We start from the raw sequence: 17,916 nt of genomic DNA on the forward strand, positions 1-17,916 counted from the left end.
CTCGTGCGTCATTGTCGAACCGTCCTTTATCTGCTCAATCATACATGTCCGCCCAGGTTTTCCTTGTTTGGCAATAGACAAAGACTCTCACCGATTCTCTCATCTCTTCATCATGGAGAGGCCAAACGACGGGGAAGCTCATCCGCAGCGCATGACGCGGGCAGAGTATACCCGCAATGTCCGCGCTGCCATCGAGGAACGACGACATAAAGCCATGATCAATCGGCAACATTATCAGCCTCAGATTCACGAGCAAATCCAGAGACTCTTCTCAGATTACGAGGCTCCATTCTACGCTAGAATGCGCGGCTTCGGCCGCACGCAAACCCTTGCGCTAGCCGAGTCTACCGTCTTGGGGTTGGCAGCCGGCACCGACAGGAACCTAAGTGATACTGAGACGCAAGCATTGACGGAGCATTTCCTCTCCAGCGTCCACAACATGCTGGCATGGAAATGGGCTATGACCGGTCTAGCAGGATACATGACCTACCGCGGGCGGCAGACCATGCGGTTCCCCTTCTTCAAGCCCGTCATTGCAGGCGGACGATTCAACCCCGCCACCGGCGGTCCTCAAGTCCGCATCATGTGGCACACTGCCCGGTTTGCAGCATACTACGGCGCATTCTGGCTCATCGGAGAGCCGATTTTCCAGGGGGCCAATTTCCTACGCCAGAGCTATTCCATGGACAAGGACCCAAGACTTGCCTCGCTGCTACGAGACGGAAAGAAACAGACTGGCGAGGTCCTCGGCGCCGTTCAGGACTCAAACAGCCCGCAATACGGGGATGCTTGGAGGCCTGAATCACAACAAGAATACTCATCACAAATCAGCGATGGCTACCAGCGACCTTCTCAGCCGACACAAGCACAAGAACAACAAACATGGACCTCGCATCGCCGCCCCGAACCAGCGCAGCAGTCTTCAGGGGCTTGGGATGCAACAGACGACATTGACGATGCATCCCCCATAGCACCGTCATCCAGATCACAGGCTGAAGGGGCGCAATACTACGGCGGCTCCGCATGGGATCGTGTACGACAGCAAGCCCAGTACTCTCCTCGACAGACCCGACGGGACCAAAAGTCATGGGAGGCGCCGCAAAGCACCAACAACGGGTGGGGCAGTGATGCTGATGTCAGTCCACAGTATCGTGGCCCCAGGGATGACTACTCGTACTCCAGCACAGACGAGGAAAAGTCAACAGCGAAGATGCAGGCACAGAGAGAATTTGACGCGTTGCTGGAAAGGGAGCGGAGAGGTGCTGATCAAGAACGTGGTTCATGGGGGAGGTAGGTAGGCTCGGGAAAATAAAACAAGTATAAATCCACAAAAGACGAGTATTTCATGCTGCAAATGCAATGTATTTTTAGAGTGTACATCAGGGACAAACCAGTATAAGACGCTCTTCGTGTGTACGTCGCACATCACACATGTCACATCTGAGACCAATTTTAGTATAACTACAAGCACGAAATCATGAGAGGATATCTTGAGGTAACAAATTGAAAAATATCTCATTTATCCTGATAGCTAAATAATGCAGAACCCCCAACGTACGTATCCTGTATTCAACATTGTATGTAACCCCTTAAGACTTAACATCCTCTTGGACTTCTATGGGCTCAACCTCAGCTTGGTCATTCTTTATCGTGGCTTCAAGAATGCCCTCGCCAGCGGTATTCGACGCCAGAGTAATGTCCTTCTTTCTTTCGTCTTTTGTATGTTTTTCTACATTCTTTTCTATATCCGGTTCTCCCGCAGATTCGTCATCCAGTAGCTTTAACTTCTCGGCTTTGGACATAGGTTCTGAATCAGCAACTTCCTTTACAGACTCCAGTTGCTCAGGGGTTCCCTTCGTCTCCTCTGGTTCCACAGCAAACGCCTGGGCTGGCTTCAGAGCAGGTGACAGCTCCTCGGGCTTTGTGTCCTCCTTGGCAGGACTATCGTCCTTGCTGCTAAACAAGAAGTCACCATGCTCGGGATCGATAGACCACACTGTCTGTGTTATAGAGAATGAGAGCACAGGAGCAGCGGGCTTTGCTTCTGATGACGTTGCTGCGGCCGGGCTCTTGGCAGGCGCGCGACGCTGAGGGCCGCGGGCACGTCCCTTTCGTGCATCTGACAAAGGCATCTTTTCCTTGTCGTCGACTGCTTCCTCTTCCTTAGGAGGATCCTCCTTCTTAACACCCTGGGGCCCCAGCTGGAGTCGTTTGTTTAGATCACTCATGAACCCTGCCTGGAGGGCCGCAATTTTGCCGCCGACAGGACGATTGGGGACCGGTGGCTTGGCCTTTGACGAAATACCATCCTTGGACTCCCCGGGTGAGCTCTTAGCTGGTCGAGGAGGAATAGAAGGCTTAGGCTTATCCGCAATAGGGGGCCGGGCTTTGACAGCATCATCTCCGCTGTTCTGCCTTCCCTTGGGTCGATCAGGGACTGCAGGGCGCTCAGGTGTTATTTCGGCCTTCTTGACTGCTTTGGCTGGGATTTCTGGCTTGGTCTGTTCAACTGGAGAAGCAGAAACCTCCGCTTCGTGAATGTGACTATCGGGGGCATCTTCCCAAATGTCTCTGCTAGGAAAACGTCTGCTCGAGCCAGAGCTTGGACGCACCTCGGTCTGCAAGTGAGGCTGATGGGAAACCCAGCTCGGCCTCGAGTCTTGCAAGGGCAAGAACGTGTTTCCACGCTTATTGGCTTCCTTCTCTGCCAATTCTTCTTGGTACAGAGCGAAAGCTTGCGCTGGCGTGATGGGCCGATCACCAAGGTGCGCAGATGAGCGTCGTCTCTCTGGTTCGGCCACGTCAGGCGTTGAAACTTCAGCAGTGTAGTGCACACTATTCGGCGCATCTTCCCAGACATCCTTGCTTGGAAAGTGTCGGCGATCACAGTTCTCATCAGCCAGCTCCTCCTTTTGGGCCGGCTTCGCTTCCTTGCTATCTTCTGGAAAGAGAGGATCGTACTCTTCTACATCTTCTAAGGGAGTGTGTTTGACCTCCTGTTGCTGGGATTGATAGCGTTGCACCCGAGGGCGGCTTGCAGGACGGCTTGGGGGGTCCTCTCCATCAAAGGAGCTACCACGGTGTTCCAGATGAGGGCGGATGGCAGGTTGGTGCACATGAGGGCTGGGGTCCTTCTTCAGCTCATCCGAAGCAAGGATAGGAGCGGTGTACTCTTCAGGTTCTTCATCCACCTTGCCCTCTCCATAGGAATAAAACTCAGGATTCTTGCTGTCATCTACATGGATAGCATTGTCCTCTTCGGTTGCTGCATGCTGGGAAGAAATGGGATCACTACCGTCTCCAAAAACTGCAGAGGCGGGTCGAGATGATGAGATGCGAGATGCATACTTCTCACTGGCCTCAAAAGCAACATCATCGGTGGGAGTGCCACGAAGCTCAGCGGAGGCTATTAGACGCGTTAGTGAGTGATTTTAGTTTCTTCATGCAGAGCAATGCACATACCAGTTCTCGCGTGATGATTGGCCGTATCTCTCACGAGTTTGTTCAAATCAGAACTGCTCATTGCAAAATCGTTATGGCGTTCGTGTCGAGGGGTGTGCTGCTCTCGCTCAAGGGCCTCAGGATGCTTCTGAAAATACGCCTTTTCAAGCTTGTCTTGTGGCACAACACCATGGCCGTGGAGACCGTAGCTACCAGGGGGCAAACCACGACCGCTTGACTTTCGGCTATGGTTCTTCTTGGCGTTTTCGGGGCCTGGAGAAGGTGCTTGAACATCTCCAAGGTGCTTGTTCATAGGAACACGTTGGCCAATTTCAGGAATTCCATGGTCATCGTCTGTGTGGTTGCCTAGGTCGCTGTACGCCGAGATACTACTTTCAGGACGCTTTCTCGTGGATGCACGAGAAACAGCCCGATCTTCGCCGTTGCTAGGCTGGCCAATTCCAAGAGAAGCAGCCTTGTCTGAGTCGGTACGTGTAACAGCCATGACCTGCTGCTTGGCGCTTTGAGCAGGAAGAGACGGCTTGGGCGCATGAAGATGCAAGTCCTCGGCGACAGATCGAGTCTGTTCAGGAGAAGAGGGTCGCCTTTCCTCCTCCTCCAACTCAGCAGCTACAGCACTATACTCCATTCCCTCCTCGCCGACTGAGGGCATGTCGACACTGCTAGCCCGTTCAATGGGGTCTTCGGCCTGCTCTTTCTGCGCATAATGCTTGCTCAATCGATTGTTAATGGGCTCGGAGGGGATGCCCGCTGTGAGCGGAGACTGTGCGAAGCGATCGCGGCCCGGTGAGATGGATCGATCGAGGCGCTTGTTGATGGGACGAGGCGGCACTTGCGGCATGAGGTGAGCAGGAGCTTCTTTAGCCGAAGACCTAGTTGGTCGAGGAGGTACAGCCGGCGTCTGCGCCATTGGTGCTGCTGACATTCTCCGTCGTGCGGGCGACAAAGGACAATGTGCCGAGGCGTATAGGTAGAAAACAGGCTTGCCGATGGACAATCGAAAAGGGCCAATGAGGTGTAGATGGAGAAATAAATTGACAGACTGCAAAATCTATAAAGAATACATGCCTGTCGACAAAGGACAGATTAGTGATTTGAATCAGGGTTTGCGGTCAGGACTATCAGTTAGGCGGTCGACGGGTGACTGATAAAAGCACCCCGACTCCATTGTGACGCAAGATAAGCAAAACCCGCCAGGTACCGGAGGCGCCGCCCCAACAAAGAATGCCGAAGCTCACACTCTGGCCATTGACTTTAAGATAGATACATAGATGCTGATACGGGTCATGCTATCCAGAGCCGGGCAGAGAGCCAACGACAGACCGGCCGCGATTTCACGCAACATACAGAGGGCGAAGAAGCGGTGATGTAATGCAAGGTCTGCCAGCTCTCTGCCCAATGACGAGCGACATGTTTGTGATCACTGATGAAGGTACGTGTTGGGCCAGGGACGATGACTTACTCTGTATAAGCTCTGCAACAGATGCTTAAGATTGGTATGAAATACCGGACAACGGTCGTCACCACAACATGCAGACGTTTTGTCACGAAGAAAGCTTTTGAATTGAGTCACAGAGGAAGCGGGAAAAGGGAGTTGAAGTCGCAAGACGAATTTAGCCCGAAGGCGTTGAGACTCGGCGGCTGTGACGATTGATTGTACTAGACCTGTGCTGGGCTTTGTCGTCACCAGACCAGGAGCGATCCACTTACCGTGCCAAATATGCGCCCCTGCACGGTGCGTTGAGGGAGGGACCTGCGTCCAGACCAACCAGACCTTCCGGTCGTTGCATCACGCCCCGCCCCAAGATGCGGGAGGCTTGTCTGAGCACTTGGAGTGTTCCGACTGCTCTGAATCAGCGCTTCAGCATGACTTACGCATGGGTCAGACTATTTTTGTGACGCTTCGCGTTCGGCTTGTTACTATTCGCGGTGCTTCATGGCAGCCGACTCGAAAAATGAAGAGCTAATACATCACGCTTGCAGGCTTAACTTTAGAAGAATTCAATGTTGAAGAATCGACCCCTGGCAACGGACATGGAGTGTACAGTGCGCCCTCTCCACACCCGATCTCCACCCCAAATCCACAGGTGCACCTTCGCAGCAGGGCCAGTGCTGTGGCTGCAAGCGGTCGGTCGCTCTGTCGACCAAACAGCCCGAGGACAAGTCTGATGACCATCAGGATTTTAACTGGGCTAGGACGTGCATTACACTTGACGGGCTAATAAAGACTAATAAGAGTCAACTGGTGTCCGATCTGATTGAAGCACCCGCTGCATATTCGCCTCTTTCTACATGGGTATAAGCCTGCAGCTGCAACTGCAAACTATAAACATAGAAGACGTGCCTCTTAAAAAGAAAAGAATACGCTAACTAACTTACCCATCTAGGTACTCAGGCTCCAGACGTCCGCGGAGACATGTACGCGCCAATTCAACGTTTGGTTGGTTTTGTGAGCCCCTTCTTGCTTCAGCACTCCGTGCGCCGTGCAACGCAACTGTCAAGTGGCATCAGAGTCTCGTCGGCCCCATTCAGTGGGCAATGATAAGAGTCTACTCCGTACAAGGAACGCCATAGCGGACCAGCCCCTCCTTGCGCTTCCTTGCGCCTAACCAATATTTGCGCTCAACATCGGGGCAAGGGAGGCCATCACAGGCGAGGACGAGTCGACTTCGCTGCACCGTGTGGGTTCCCCCTCGCGCTGCGGGGTACTGCACTAACAGCCATCGTCATATGCCCCAGGTATTAGGGTATTGAGTGGCATCTCGATCGAACGAGGCAGAAATAAATGCATCACATCATCGCCCATGTTCCTTGATTTGGCGTCGAGTGCGCTTCCGCACGCGTTTTGGCCCCGAGTGTGCTACCAAGACTCCCAAGTCCCGTTTACACAATGCAATTGCTCTCGGATTTCCAGATGTACCCAAGTAGTTGGGGTCAATCTATTGGTTGGCATAAAGTCAGAGGTAAGAAAAACTAAGGATCGACAAAAGCCTTCACCTTTTCACATTTCAGGATGAATATGTTCCTCGGTACAGAGTAAAGAGAGACGGACACGCCGCCGACAGTTTAGTCGTCGGTGAACCAAACAAACCTTGGCTTCCGGCAATAAAGTGTTTCCAACAAAGCTTGAATCGACGTGACGGCGGCACTGGGTTATTACGTCAATGGTCTTTGGACGTTTCCTTGATCCTGCCGTATCAACAATTGGACGGCGGCCCGGCTTGAATCGGGAGGATCCACATGAGCTCTTCATTGTCCAGCTAATGTGAAGTTGGTACCTTTTGACCTTTGCAACTACTACCCACCCTAGTAAAGTCCTTGGCTGTCCAAAACCTTTCTTGCACCTTGATCATAATTTGCTTGCGTGCTGTCGTAAGCATTTGGGGCGGATTCTTAAGACATTCAGAGCTTAGCTAATGGCGATTCTCCTCTATCATTTCATGAAAAACAAAGGCTGTGCTACCTAGCTATATGACCTTTTGGGTAAAAAAACAAGTCGGCAGGGCTGCGAACTCGTTCGGCACCAGGGCATGGCTCATCAACAGCGTTCATAAAGAGGCCAATCGAGCTCGATTCAGCGGGCACAGAAACCGCCGACATTAAGCAAGCATAAATCGTCCCGGACGCCAAACAGTCCTGCTCGGTATCCAGCCCACCACATTCTGGGGTACCGGGCCAGGCATAATTCATATGATTAGGTCAATCCACCTCATCGTCCAAGCATCTCCTTCTTTGCATCTTCCCCAATTTCTCTCACACTTTCGTCGCCGAACACGACACACACATTTTTCGCCTGGTCGCCTAGCAGACAGACGCATCATCCCATAAAAGGAAGTCGAATATGGCAAATTTTAATTTGCTTTAGACAATCATTTGCGCAACACCGGCTCCACCGAGGGTCTTGCTTCCAACAAAGGCCTGGCCCTTGATGCCAGCAAGAAGATAACAGATACCAGTGAGCGTCAAGAAGACACCAGCAGCAATCAAGCTGCTGGGGCCACCAAGATTGCTCAGGAACTGGAGGAAAGCCATGATTCCATAAGCAGCTGCTCGCATGTAGTTTGTTGAAATTCTGCGAACAAAGTCATCGAACTTTCCGGAGGTAGGGCAGATTCGCAGAAGCAACGGGACTTCGATAAACAGGATCAGAAACGACGAGGCACTGCAGAATCAGAATCAGCGTGTGCCTTGTCGGCATGGGGGAGCGGTATCACTGTAATACAGCGCAGACTTACATGGCAATGGCAGCAAAGATAATTAAGACGACTTTAAAGGTAAAGATTGTCGAGATGCCGGTAGCTAAGCAGATGATCATGGACAATATGCCGAGCCTGTTCCAATGTTGTTAGATTCGCTCGACCTGACCGTGGTGCCCTCGGCTATGCAAGCTTAGGCAGATGGTACGCTTCCCGCCTATCCTGTTGCTTCGGTTGGAGTGGCGGAAGGGGGACGGGGAGGCAATCAGACATCGAATTGTTGATCGAGGCAGCATGGGGGATATGGACTTATGGGCTTACCATTGTCCGTAGATGCCTATGTCAATGTTAGCTGCTGCTTCGGTACCTGGCGACTGTGCCGGTTCGCGTCGAGGGACTTACTGAAGTTTCGGGTCTGGAACTCTTCCTTGAGCGACATGTTGAGAGTCGTCGCAGAAGTTGCTAACAAACTGTCTGTTTTGGTTTGTTTTGTGCGAGGAGCGCGCAGCGCAGCACAGCAGTGTCGAGTCGTAGTACGTGACTAGTCGCAAGAGGCGGTGTCAATCAGCTTTGCACTTTTGCACGCGTGAGGATCGTAGAGCTTGGTCAAGGGTGATAATGTGGCTGGGAGAAGATGATGATGCAGGAATGCTGGTGGTCGTTGAAGTGATGAATAAGACTTCAGGACCTTTGTCGGGGCGCACGTAGCCTCTTCTCCAACGGCGGGCCCGTCAAAGAGGCTGGCGCAGCAGTCAAATGTGGCAGCGTGGCAGCGTGCGGTGGTGGCTTGGCGACGACGAGGCAAGTCCCAACTGGCAAAGTGGCCAGCGGCCCTACGTACCAGTAAAATCCCCGTACTCCGCGTACTTACGCAGCACCTTACGAGTCTGGTGACAGACAGGGGCGAAACAGCACCTGGGAGATTCAGGGTGCTGTTCTGAGGTGGGATGGATCTGGTGGTCCCTGCAAGGAGAACTGCAGAGCTTGTGACGTGGAGGATCCGGCGCCTTGGATGAACAGGAGTCAACTGATCTGCAAGAAAAGGACCACAGAGAACCAAGGACTATCAAAAGCCTGAAACGTCTCTTGGTAGTTGTTATGAATGGCGCCGTGAAAGAGCAGTCGGAAGCAAACACGAGCCATTTATCCAAGGCTTGCCGAGGACCAGACTGGCTCTCTCGCTCGGTACACACAGCTTGACCTCTTGCCGGTGTGGTGTGACGTATAGAAGTTACGCCTGGCTGCATCGGGATGCGCTGGCTGCTGAGCCTCGTCAGCCCGCGATGACTCTGCGATACAGGCAGAGTACTCGAGGCATCCAGTAGGTACTTGCGTACCCCAGACAAACAGACAACAGGCAGCAACGAAAGAACAGCTTCCGCTGATAGTAACCGATCCGTCAAAGACCAAAGACCATGTGATGCGATTGCCGATAATCAAAATCTATCATAGGCCCCCAAATTTTAAAATTACTTGAACAATCGCTTGATTGACAAAGGTCAACCGTCAAGTTTGTTCACGACAGGCCGTTGGCTGCATTGTCCTCAAGCTGGCGCGACTGATAAGGTTAACCAAAGCCACATGTGCAGCAGCTTCGGAACATTGTACGTAAACTCGTCGGGGTGGGAAAGGCCGGTCACGATATGAATTAGACAGCATCACATCTTCTTCTGGGCATTTATCCATGCCAATAGCATGTCGGTTCCAAGTCTAGCATCTTATAGTCTTGCTACGGCCTTGATGTCTTGTCTTCCAACTTTTGCTCGGTCATTATCGGCACCGAATGTCGCCGCCAGTGCATTGGCCAGTGGGGGGGGAAACACGCCGTTCCACACATCGTGCCTGCCATTGGCCATTGATTCAAATCGACCACATGCATTGACTCTGGCTCTGTTGAAGATCAAAACGTGCCGTGGCAGTTCTTACATCACGGCCCCGTAGCTGTTCAACGCCACCCTCCATTTTGTTTGAAACTTCGAAGGTCGCCCAGTATTTTTCTCTTCTCGTCAAGATTTAAGCTTATTTTCTTGCTGGTGGCTTAGTGCTTGATCCCCCTCCCTCTGTAGGCTCAGCCGTCTCTTTATTCTACCCCGCTTGTTCGCAACCAAAGACTGCGGGCCAATATGACATTAACCGTTCTTACAGACAGCCAGGTCAAGGACATCCTTGAGAGCCTTACAGTTGACGAGCTGGATGACTTTCGACATGTCTTGTCATCTGCCTTGCACGAGTTCTCTACCAGCACCGATGCTGGCAATGGCGATGTCTACCAACAACCCCACAGAATCACAACGCTTCACTCTGGGACCAAGGCCACCAGTCTATACATGCCATCTTGCGGACCGGAGGGTATGGGATGTAAGAGTAAGTGAAATCGCAATCTAACCGGCCTCTGAGACACCATGGCGTGACCAGGCCACTAATACACCTACAGTTGTCTCGTTGACTTCCTCAGCCGCCACCCAGGATCCCACAGTGAAGCCTATTAGCCCTACTGGAGTCGTCAACTTATTCCACCCTGATGGGAGCCCCATGGGCCTTGTCCATGCGAGCACTCTAACGGCCTTTCGCACCGCTCTTGGATCAGCATGTCTCCTTACCCGCCGCAACCATGTCAAGACTCTCACTGTCTTTGGCAGTGGCAGTCAAGCGTATTGGCACGTTCGCTTGGCACTTCTCATGCGTGGAAGCACTATCAAACATGTACACATTATCAATCGAAGATTCTCCGACAGCGCTGGTCAGATCCTTAAGAAATTCACCATCATCCCTGCGGACATTAAGGAGCGGGAAGGATGGGCACACACGAAATTCAGTATTCTAACGCCCACCTTTCACGACTTTGAACGGCTACAGAAGGAGCAGATCCGCAGCGCAGACGTTATTTATTGCTGTACTCCGTCTCGGCAAGAACTGTTTGACGCATCTATCCTAACCTCACACGAAGGTCGCAAAAAGGGCCGACTGATCGTCGCTGTTGGAAGCTACACCCCTGAGATGAGAGAGCTTCCCGAGGGCCTTTTGCATCTTGTGACGAAGCCCCATGAGAAGCACCATCGTCACTTTCACAAGCACGCAGATGAAGGTGGCGTCATCGTGGTAGATACTCTCGAGGGGGTGTTGAAGGAAGCCGGCGAAATCATTTCCGCCAAAATCAGCCCCCATCAAATGGTCGAGTATGCGCTCCCTGTATGTAAATACCGCCTTGAGAATGTATGACTGACTCGATTACAGACTCGGGGAACTCGTCATGCTTCACCGTCTGGCTGTCGAGGAATCAGAGACAGATACTACTGGCAGTCAAACGCCGGCGTCTTCGGAATATGAAGTCGCCCTAAACGGTGACGACAAGACCCCTTCCATGTCATCGGTCTACAGCGATCCAGCACCCCGGCCAGTGAGCCCATCTAGTCCCAGCTTGTCCAACCATTCCCGCAAGTCAAGCTTCCAACTTCCTTTCCGAACCCGCTCCGGAGGCTCGTCTGATACGGAGAAGAAAAAGGAGGATAGCCTTGCCCGTTGGCTGAGAGATGGAACCGTAGTCTACAAGAGTGTGGGATTAGGGCTGATGGATCTGGTAGTTGGCATGCATGTGGTCAAGGTGGCCAACGAGAAGAAGATTGGTACGCAGATAGAAGGATTTTAGAGACCAGTTTCACGAGAGGGTGTGTGTGTGTGTGCGAATGATGTATGACGAACAATAATGACAGACTACAGACCAATTGCGTGACAGACGAATCTACAGTCAGCGCTAGCAGATTGAACGACATTCTTACGCGAGTCTAAACAAAAGAGGCAATTTTGGTGAAATACGATATTCTATTCATACATGGCACTATAACAGTGCGTTATGCGCATTTCATCATGGGTGACTCGGTCTGTCTGTAACCAAATTTCACACCGTTGCCTAATCCCAGTGTCCCGCAGGACTAAAGCGTATATATGCTCTCAAGATTTGATATCCCAAATGAACCGATCCATTTTATATTTCAAGCCGTGTCAAGATAAAAAGAAACTTACTCGGCGACCCAGACGGCGGCCATGCCCATACCAGTGCCGACACACATGCTAGTGCTGCCGACCTTCTTGCCCGTTCGCTTCAGCTCGTAAAGGAGGGTAGAAACCTGGCGGGCACCAGTGCAGCCCAGAGGGTGGCCGAAAGCAATGGCACCACCCTTGGGGTTGATCTTTTCGTGGGGGATCTGGAGCTCATTGGCGCACCAGAGGCACTGACTGGCAAAGGCCTCGTTGATCTCGTAGATGTCGACGTCGTCCTTGGAGATACCGGCGAGGTCGAGGGCCTTGGGGATGGCCTTCCAGGGACCCTGGCCCATGAGCAGCGGCTTGACGCCAACGACGGCTCCGGCGACGTACTTGCCGATGATGGTCTGGCCGAGCTTCTCGGCGGTGGATCGCCTCATGAGGAGGACGGCGGCGGCACCGTCGGAGATCTGGGAGGCATTACCGGCATGGATGCTGCCGTCGGCGGCGAAGGCAGGCTTGATCTTGGCCAGGGACTCGGGAGTGATGCCGTCGCGGACACCGTCGTCGCGGGCGACGGTGATTACCTTGGTCTCGCCGGACTTGGGGTCCTCGAACTTGACCCTGAGGGGAACGATCTCGTCGTTGAACAGACCCTCCTTTTGGGCCTTGACGGCCTTCTGGTATGAAGAGGCGGCGAACTTGTCCTGGTCGGCACGGGCAATCTTGAGATCCTTGGCCATGTCCTCGGACAGAACGCCCATGGGAACCTTGCAGTTGGCTGACTCCTCGTTGGCCTCCAAGGCCTCGGAGAATTCGCTCACGGCAGAGGGGCTGAGAGCGTGGATTGTTAACACGGAAAACTGATTTTGGAGATGAAACAAAGAGGCCACGGCCGCATTCGGCGTGAAGCCGTCTGAAAAGCTTACCCATAGTTCAGAGACATGCTCTCGACACCGGCACCAATACCAACGTCAATCATGCCCGCCTTGATCTGGTTGGCAACGTCAATGCAGGCCTGAAGACCGGATGAGCACTGGCGGTTGAGAGTTCGGACGGCAGTGGTCTCGGGGAAGCCGGCCAACAAACTGGCGGCGCGCATCTCGGTAGCACCACCACCGGGGGCGAGGACAGTTCCGACGGCGATATCCTCAACGAGGGCGGGGTTGATCTTTGATCGGTCGATGACGGCCTTGAAAATACCAGCCATGATGTCGGCGGCCTGGGTGTCCTTGAAGCCACCCTTGCCACCCTTGGTGAAGGCGCTTCGGCAAGCAGCAGTGACGACGACCTGCAAGAAATATAGTCAGCTCAAAACGTCCCGCTCAGTTCCGCTCAAGGGAAAAAAGACGTGTTGATGCGATGACTTACATCGTCAGGGCGCTTCTCCAGGATTCTGTCGCGACCGCCGGCGGTAGGGTTGCCAGAGATCTGGCCACCGATCTGAGAAATTCTGTCAAGGGCTGTTGAACACAACGAAACTGTTGGAATCTGTACTTTTTCGAACCGCACAACCACGGACAGAGAGCTGGTTTACTCACCACCCATTTTTGGCTCTTGTGGGATATGAAGGAGGTATACGAAGAAGAAGAGATGAGGGCGGGATTCAAGAGGGGGAAGATGTGGTATAGGCGACAACAAGCTACGACGCTGCGATTCGTGGGAGGCGAAGCTATATATCCGTCCTTGGCAAGGTCAATCGGTTGACCTCGGCGAGAACGACGACATGGCGGTCGGTCGGCGCATCTCTGATGTCAGCTGGTTGCGCGACCGAGGCATTGTACGTCGACGTGGGTCCTGGCCTCAGATCAAGAAGCCACATTTTAGCGTACTGCGCTTTCACATGTTCGGACTGCTCCCATGAACCTGTCCAAAGAATTTACGTTGCTGTGCCCGTCACGAGGGGGGCCCCAGATTCCTCATTAGAGCCTGACCTCCGGTTGTATGTAGTCGCTGACGGACATACTGCCGCTTCGAGAAGAAATTCCACAGAGGTTCCTATTGTTCCATGTGTTTCATCATCCATCACAAGCAAGTCCCTCTGCCTGTTTCCTCCCGTCGTGGCCGCGCCTTTGTTGTAAATTCTGTGGCCCGTGACTTGGGCTTGGGGAATTACTGATGGCGACACGGTTGCCTTCAGTTTGTGATTCGCGAACCTCGAGCTTACGCTTGAATAACTGCACGTGCGGGGCGGGACAAAAGGCTGCCAATCTTCACACATCAGGATTTTTTATTGATTTTTTTCTAGATGCATTCGATACGTATAGTCAATCCCCTTTGTCGTCACTCTGTCGTAATGCTTTGGTCAGACGGCACACACGCTTCTTCAAATTCCTCATGACCCAACCAACGCCTCACAACCGCTTCGTTGCCGCGCGCAATGCTCCTCAAACACCACAGTGGTCTTGACAGCTCACACGTCCATGTGTATCCCTAAGCCTTGCTCTCCCTGGAGCCGCTCTCCACGGTTTTGTCATCAGGTGAAAAGTTGAGACTGACGCTGTTGACACAGTGTCGCTCATCCGTCGGCGTCGCGAATCCCTCGCCCTTGAAAACATGACCAAGGTGGCCGCCGCAATTGGAGCAGACAATTTCCGTCCTAGTCATACCCAGAGTTCGATCCTCATGTCTTGTAACCGCGCCAGGGATGCTATCAAAGTAGGCCGGCCATCCGCAGCCAGACTTGAATTTGTGGTTGGCCTTGTAGAGGGGCTTATGGCACCCAGCACAAGTGTAGACTCCCTCTTCCGGGTAATGCTTGTCAAATTTGCCGGATCCAGGAGGCTCAGTCCCCTTTTCTCGCAGGATGCGAAATTGCTCTATGGGCTAATGTTAGTGGGGAAAACAAATCTTTTTCTTTTCTCTCATGCGCCGACTTTATCGTACCTTTGTTGAGGACGGCCTGCCACTCTGTATCAGACCTCTGATCAGGATACGACATTTTGGTCGAGTTTGAAGAAGATGATCCGAACAAGGCGCCCAAAAAGGGAATACCAGACATGGACCGAAGAGGCAGCGGGCGGAGTGTGGCGATGTGAGCTGGTGACGCGGAGCTCGGATGCGAGTAAAGTTGGTCAAGGTATGCAGTAATGTTGATACGAATGGTCTAAATCGCATGGGAGACATGTAGCGGGGCGGGAGATGTTGGAGAGATGTCGGAGAGAAGGCTTATGCGATGGCAGTACTCTTATAGTTGGCTGAACAAAGTGAACGTTGAGACGATCGTTGACGACGACAGGGATGCCAGGAAGAGCGTTTGACAAATCGCGGGGTGGCCAAATGTAGTCTGTAGAACCCGGTGCCGACTTGTTGACTTGCATCATAATTCGAAGCCCACATATTACAGACAAGGGTCTGACTTCAGCCACAATCCAAGTGTCACAGAGTCCCGTAGCCGAGTACAATACTCCGTACGTAAACCATCTTTCCCTCACAAGCCACTGCCTGCAGTTGAATTACTCCACGCAAATTGATATCCTGCAGCCTATGATTAGGAGCATCATGTCAAGGTGGAAAGTGAATGGCAGCCGAGTGGTTCAATTGCATCCCTTTGACTGCGTTAAGGTGCGTTGGATGTATAGGCCCCACTATTACTCAGTACATCCCAGCTACCTTAAGACATAGTCTTAAGCCTTCTTAAAGTGAGTAACTTTAAGTATACCTTAACTAATAGGTACTCTTTATCATCCTATTATTTCCTAGTTACATAATGTACCTCTAAATATAAGGCTTCTTATTAGCTAGAACTCCACTTCGATACATCCAACGCACCTTAACGCAGTCAAAGGGATGAGAAGTGGCATTTCTGGACCATTTGTCATTGAATCATTGCTACAATCAGAAACATTGACATGGAATCAATCATTGGAGCCTGTTGGTGCCTGAGGAACCTCGACTCAGCCGCCTGCTAGATTTGAGGCCACGCTGTGGCTGGCTCCCCACACTGCTAGACTTACCCCTGGTCAGTTTGGGGGTGGGAGCAATTTCATTCTGGAATTATGTGCCGCCACGACAGACACACACAACGACCCCCCATTCTTCCTTTTGTGTTTGACATCATAATCTTCCTTCCTCGCGGCGGCGATTATCTGGCTCTGTCCATCATTCCACACCATCCGTCATTGTCCCGAGAGAAGATTAGTAGCGTTACAACATGTCTCGACGGGCACCGAACCCCTCTGCCGACCGTGCGGCGCAAAACCAGGCCACTATCAAAAACCTCCTGAGGTTGGAGCCTAACAAAGTGTGTGCTGACTGCAAGAGAAACAAGCGTGCGTATCGAAACCCATTGATGCCCTTCTTCATCATGCCGTGTGTGAGCTGACTGTCACTTCAGATCCAAGATGGGCCAGCTGGAACTTGGGCGTCTTTGTCTGTATTCGATGCTCTGGTATTCACCGAGGCATGGGAACCCACATCAGCAGAGTCAAGTCTGTTGATCTCGATTCATGGACCGACGAACAAATGCAGAGCATATTGAGCTGGGGAAACGCTCGCGCCAACAAATACTGGGAAGCCAAACTTGCTGCTGGCCACGCCCCGTCCGAAGCCAAGATCGAGAACTTCATCCGAACCAAATATGAACTGAAGCGATGGGTCATGGACGGGCCGATGCCGGACCCTTCAACCCTGGATGTCGACGGCGACGATGATGTTCCCCTGAGTTTGGTAAAGGAAAAGCAGGTTATTGAGAAGAAGGAGTCAATCAGGAAGGCATCCATCGGGAAATCCCAGGCCCCGCAACATATTCGCGCGCCCGAGGCCGACTTGATCGGCGGTGACGACGGGCCTCCCTCGCGATCAAGTACGACCGGCCCCCCGGTTGCGAAAATCGCACCCAAAGCTGAGCCTGCGGCCCCTAAAACAACAAACACACGAGATTCATTGCTTGGCCTTGACTTCCTGGGAGGCTCAGCTGCCCCTCCTCGCCCAGCTAGCACCCCCGGAGCTGCTTCACAAGGAGCAAAGTCACGACCGGACCTCAAGCAGTCTATTCTCTCACTCTATGCTTCCGCGCCCAAGCCCCAGCCTCAGCCTCAACCTCAGCAACAAGCGTTTGGAGGTATGGGCCACCAGCAGCAAGGCTCGATGGGAGGCTTCAATGATGCCTTTGGTGGCCTGAATCTATCGACCACAGCAAGCCCAAAGCCCGCTGCTGCCGACCCTTTTGCCAGCCTTGCAAGCACATCCTCAAGCAATCGAGCCAAACCCCAGCATACTTCTAACGCCAGTGCGTTCGGTGGTCTTAGTGGAGGCGGCTTCTTTGACCCAAAGCCTGTCCAGCCGTCGGCCACTTCGCATCAGCAAAAGCCTTCCAACTCTGGATTCGAAGGCTTTTCGCCCTTCTCCTCCCCCCATACACAGACAGCTACGGCGCCGGCGCCTAAGCCCTTACAGTCCTCATCCTCCGCCATGGACGACCTCTTCGACTTTTCGGCTCCGACGACGCAGAGATCTCCCCCGCTGCCTCAGACTTCTTTACCCTCTGCAACGGCCAATTCTGCTTTCACGGTGTCTTCTCCACAAACCAAACCTGCGATCCTCGCTCCTGCAACAACCTCACCAGCCTTCGGCTCCGCTGCTTTGTCTGCTGCTGATGTCTGGGGCACCAGCGATTGGACAACGCCTGCTCCTGCTGCTACAACAGCTCCGGTGGCACAGGCACCCCCGAGTCCTCAGCAGCTCAAAGCCCCGGCCCCGGCCCCGTCAGCCGATTTTGGATGGGGAAATTCTAGTTCTTCGTTTGCCAACACACCAATTGTGCCTGGCGCCAGTGGGGGTTTCAACCCTGCACCAAAGGTTACTGCAGACGAAGAATTCGGAGGCTGGGCAAGTAGTACTGGGCCATCCAATGCAGGAAAACCTGTTGTTCCAAAGTCAGGCTTTGGCGGTGACGATGATCTGTTCTCCAATGTCTGGCAGTAGACGACGCTGCGATGAAATACAATGTCAATTGGTAGTGATTGGTGGATTCTTCAAGCATTGGGGATCAAAGGCAAGCATGTTCGTGGCGTTTTGTTGTTCACGTGTCAGGCGTCCATTTAGAATCCAGCATAAAACCAAAGGAGGAGGATTGGAGAAGATGGGTTTTTTAGAATGTGTTTTGGGGCGGCGCCGTTTGCGGTGGCGGCTGTGGTGATCAAGAAGTGCTTTTCAAGAATAGTTGCTTAGGCTAATATATAAAACACTTTGTCAAACGCCAACTCCAAATGCCAAGGGTAGTTAATCCCCGTTTCCAATGCCGTTGAAATACAAAATCCAACGTTTATATGATATC

General features: G+C 52.6%; 7 protein-coding genes across 9 annotated transcripts; 3 read left to right on the forward strand and 4 right to left on the reverse strand.

Annotated features, from left to right (window-relative positions):
- Positions 1-31: 31 nt before the first annotated feature.
- Positions 32-1,501, forward strand: J3458_000488 (uncharacterized protein). The gene has a single exon (XM_007810850.2). It carries the CDS (start codon positions 113-115, stop codon positions 1,292-1,294), a length of 1,182 nt encoding a protein of 393 aa, XP_007809041.2. The 5' UTR covers positions 32-112; the 3' UTR covers positions 1,295-1,501.
- J3458_000489 (uncharacterized protein) lies at positions 102-5,096 on the reverse strand. The gene is made up of 3 exons (XM_007810849.2): positions 4,925-5,096; positions 3,463-4,530; positions 102-3,406 (listed from the first exon to the last, which is right to left on the reverse strand). The coding sequence occupies exons 2-3, from the start codon at positions 4,385-4,387 to the stop codon at positions 1,590-1,592; spliced, it is 2,742 nt and encodes a 913-aa protein (XP_007809040.2). The 5' UTR covers positions 4,388-4,530; positions 4,925-5,096; the 3' UTR covers positions 102-1,589.
- Positions 5,097-6,309: 1,213 nt separating this feature from the next.
- On the reverse strand, positions 6,310-8,750 carry TVP18_1 (Golgi apparatus membrane protein tvp18). Its single transcript, XM_066116161.1, has 2 exons — positions 7,698-8,750; positions 6,310-7,624 (listed from the first exon to the last, which is right to left on the reverse strand). Exons 1-2 carry the CDS (start codon positions 7,775-7,777, stop codon positions 7,324-7,326), a joined length of 381 nt encoding a protein of 126 aa, XP_065978043.1. The 5' UTR covers positions 7,778-8,750; the 3' UTR covers positions 6,310-7,323.
- Positions 8,751-8,925: 175 nt separating this feature from the next.
- J3458_000491 (uncharacterized protein) lies at positions 8,926-12,483 on the forward strand. Of its 3 annotated transcripts, XM_066116162.1 has the most exons (4): positions 8,926-9,720; positions 9,804-10,022; positions 10,093-10,834; positions 10,893-12,483. In XM_066116162.1, the coding sequence occupies exons 2-4, from the start codon at positions 9,986-9,988 to the stop codon at positions 11,302-11,304; spliced, it is 1,191 nt and encodes a 396-aa protein (XP_065978044.1). In that variant the 5' UTR covers positions 8,926-9,720; positions 9,804-9,985; the 3' UTR covers positions 11,305-12,483. The 3 variants fall into 3 exon arrangements, with proteins under 3 accessions (XP_065978044.1, XP_007809038.1, XP_065978045.1); XM_007810847.2 differs by having other exon boundaries at positions 8,926-10,022; XM_066116163.1 differs by having other exon boundaries at positions 9,804-10,834.
- POT1_1 (3-ketoacyl-CoA thiolase with broad chain length specificity) lies at positions 11,675-13,187 on the reverse strand (the record flags this gene model as incomplete). The annotated part of the gene is made up of 4 exons (XM_066116164.1): positions 11,675-12,473; positions 12,569-12,930; positions 13,011-13,102; positions 13,181-13,187. The coding sequence occupies 4 exons, from the start codon at positions 13,185-13,187 to the stop codon at positions 11,675-11,677; spliced, it is 1,260 nt and encodes a 419-aa protein (XP_065978046.1).
- Positions 13,188-13,778: 591 nt separating this feature from the next.
- On the reverse strand, positions 13,779-14,985 carry J3458_000493 (uncharacterized protein). Its single transcript, XM_007810845.2, has 2 exons — positions 14,526-14,985; positions 13,779-14,458 (listed from the first exon to the last, which is right to left on the reverse strand). Exons 1-2 carry the CDS (start codon positions 14,638-14,640, stop codon positions 14,073-14,075), a joined length of 501 nt encoding a protein of 166 aa, XP_007809036.2. The 5' UTR covers positions 14,641-14,985; the 3' UTR covers positions 13,779-14,072.
- An 807-nt stretch (positions 14,986-15,792) lies between these two features.
- On the forward strand, positions 15,793-17,789 carry AGE2_1 (ARF GAP with effector function(s); the record flags this gene model as incomplete). The annotated part of the gene is made up of 2 exons (XM_007810844.2): positions 15,793-15,910; positions 15,976-17,789. The coding sequence occupies 2 exons, from the start codon at positions 15,793-15,795 to the stop codon at positions 17,562-17,564; spliced, it is 1,707 nt and encodes a 568-aa protein (XP_007809035.1). The 3' UTR covers positions 17,565-17,789.
- Between the last annotated feature and the right edge of the window lie 127 nt (positions 17,790-17,916).

Source organism: Metarhizium acridum, assembly GCF_019434415.1.
Source record: "Metarhizium acridum strain ARSEF 324 chromosome Unknown scaffold_1, whole genome shotgun sequence".
Taxonomy (NCBI): domain Eukaryota; kingdom Fungi; phylum Ascomycota; class Sordariomycetes; order Hypocreales; family Clavicipitaceae; genus Metarhizium; species Metarhizium acridum.

Excerpts from the sequence above, each read along its gene's own strand:
- J3458_000488 (XM_007810850.2), top strand. The coding sequence starts at position 113 with ATGGAGAGGCCAAACGACGGGGAAGCTCATCCGCAGCGCATGACGCGG.
- J3458_000489 (XM_007810849.2), bottom strand. The coding sequence starts at position 4,387 with ATGTCAGCAGCACCAATGGCGCAGACGCCGGCTGTACCTCCTCGACCA. Across the intron at positions 3,407-3,462 it reads CAATCATCACGCGAGAACTG|CCTCCGCTGAGCTTCGTGGC; the intron begins GTATGTGCATTG and ends CGCGTCTAATAG.
- TVP18_1 (XM_066116161.1), bottom strand. The coding sequence starts at position 7,777 with ATGATCATCTGCTTAGCTACCGGCATCTCGACAATCTTTACCTTTAAA. Across the intron at positions 7,625-7,697 it reads ATCTTTGCTGCCATTGCCAT|TGCCTCGTCGTTTCTGATCC; the intron begins GTAAGTCTGCGC and ends CTGATTCTGCAG.
- J3458_000491 (XM_007810847.2), top strand. The coding sequence starts at position 9,782 with ATGACATTAACCGTTCTTACAGACAGCCAGGTCAAGGACATCCTTGAG. Across the intron at positions 10,023-10,092 it reads GGAGGGTATGGGATGTAAGA|TTGTCTCGTTGACTTCCTCA; the intron begins GTAAGTGAAATC and ends ATACACCTACAG. Across the intron at positions 10,835-10,892 it reads AGCCCCCATCAAATGGTCGA|ACTCGGGGAACTCGTCATGC; the intron begins GTATGCGCTCCC and ends ACTCGATTACAG.
- J3458_000493 (XM_007810845.2), bottom strand. The coding sequence starts at position 14,640 with ATGTCTGGTATTCCCTTTTTGGGCGCCTTGTTCGGATCATCTTCTTCA. Across the intron at positions 14,459-14,525 it reads GCAGGCCGTCCTCAACAAAG|AGCAATTTCGCATCCTGCGA; the intron begins GTACGATAAAGT and ends ATTAGCCCATAG.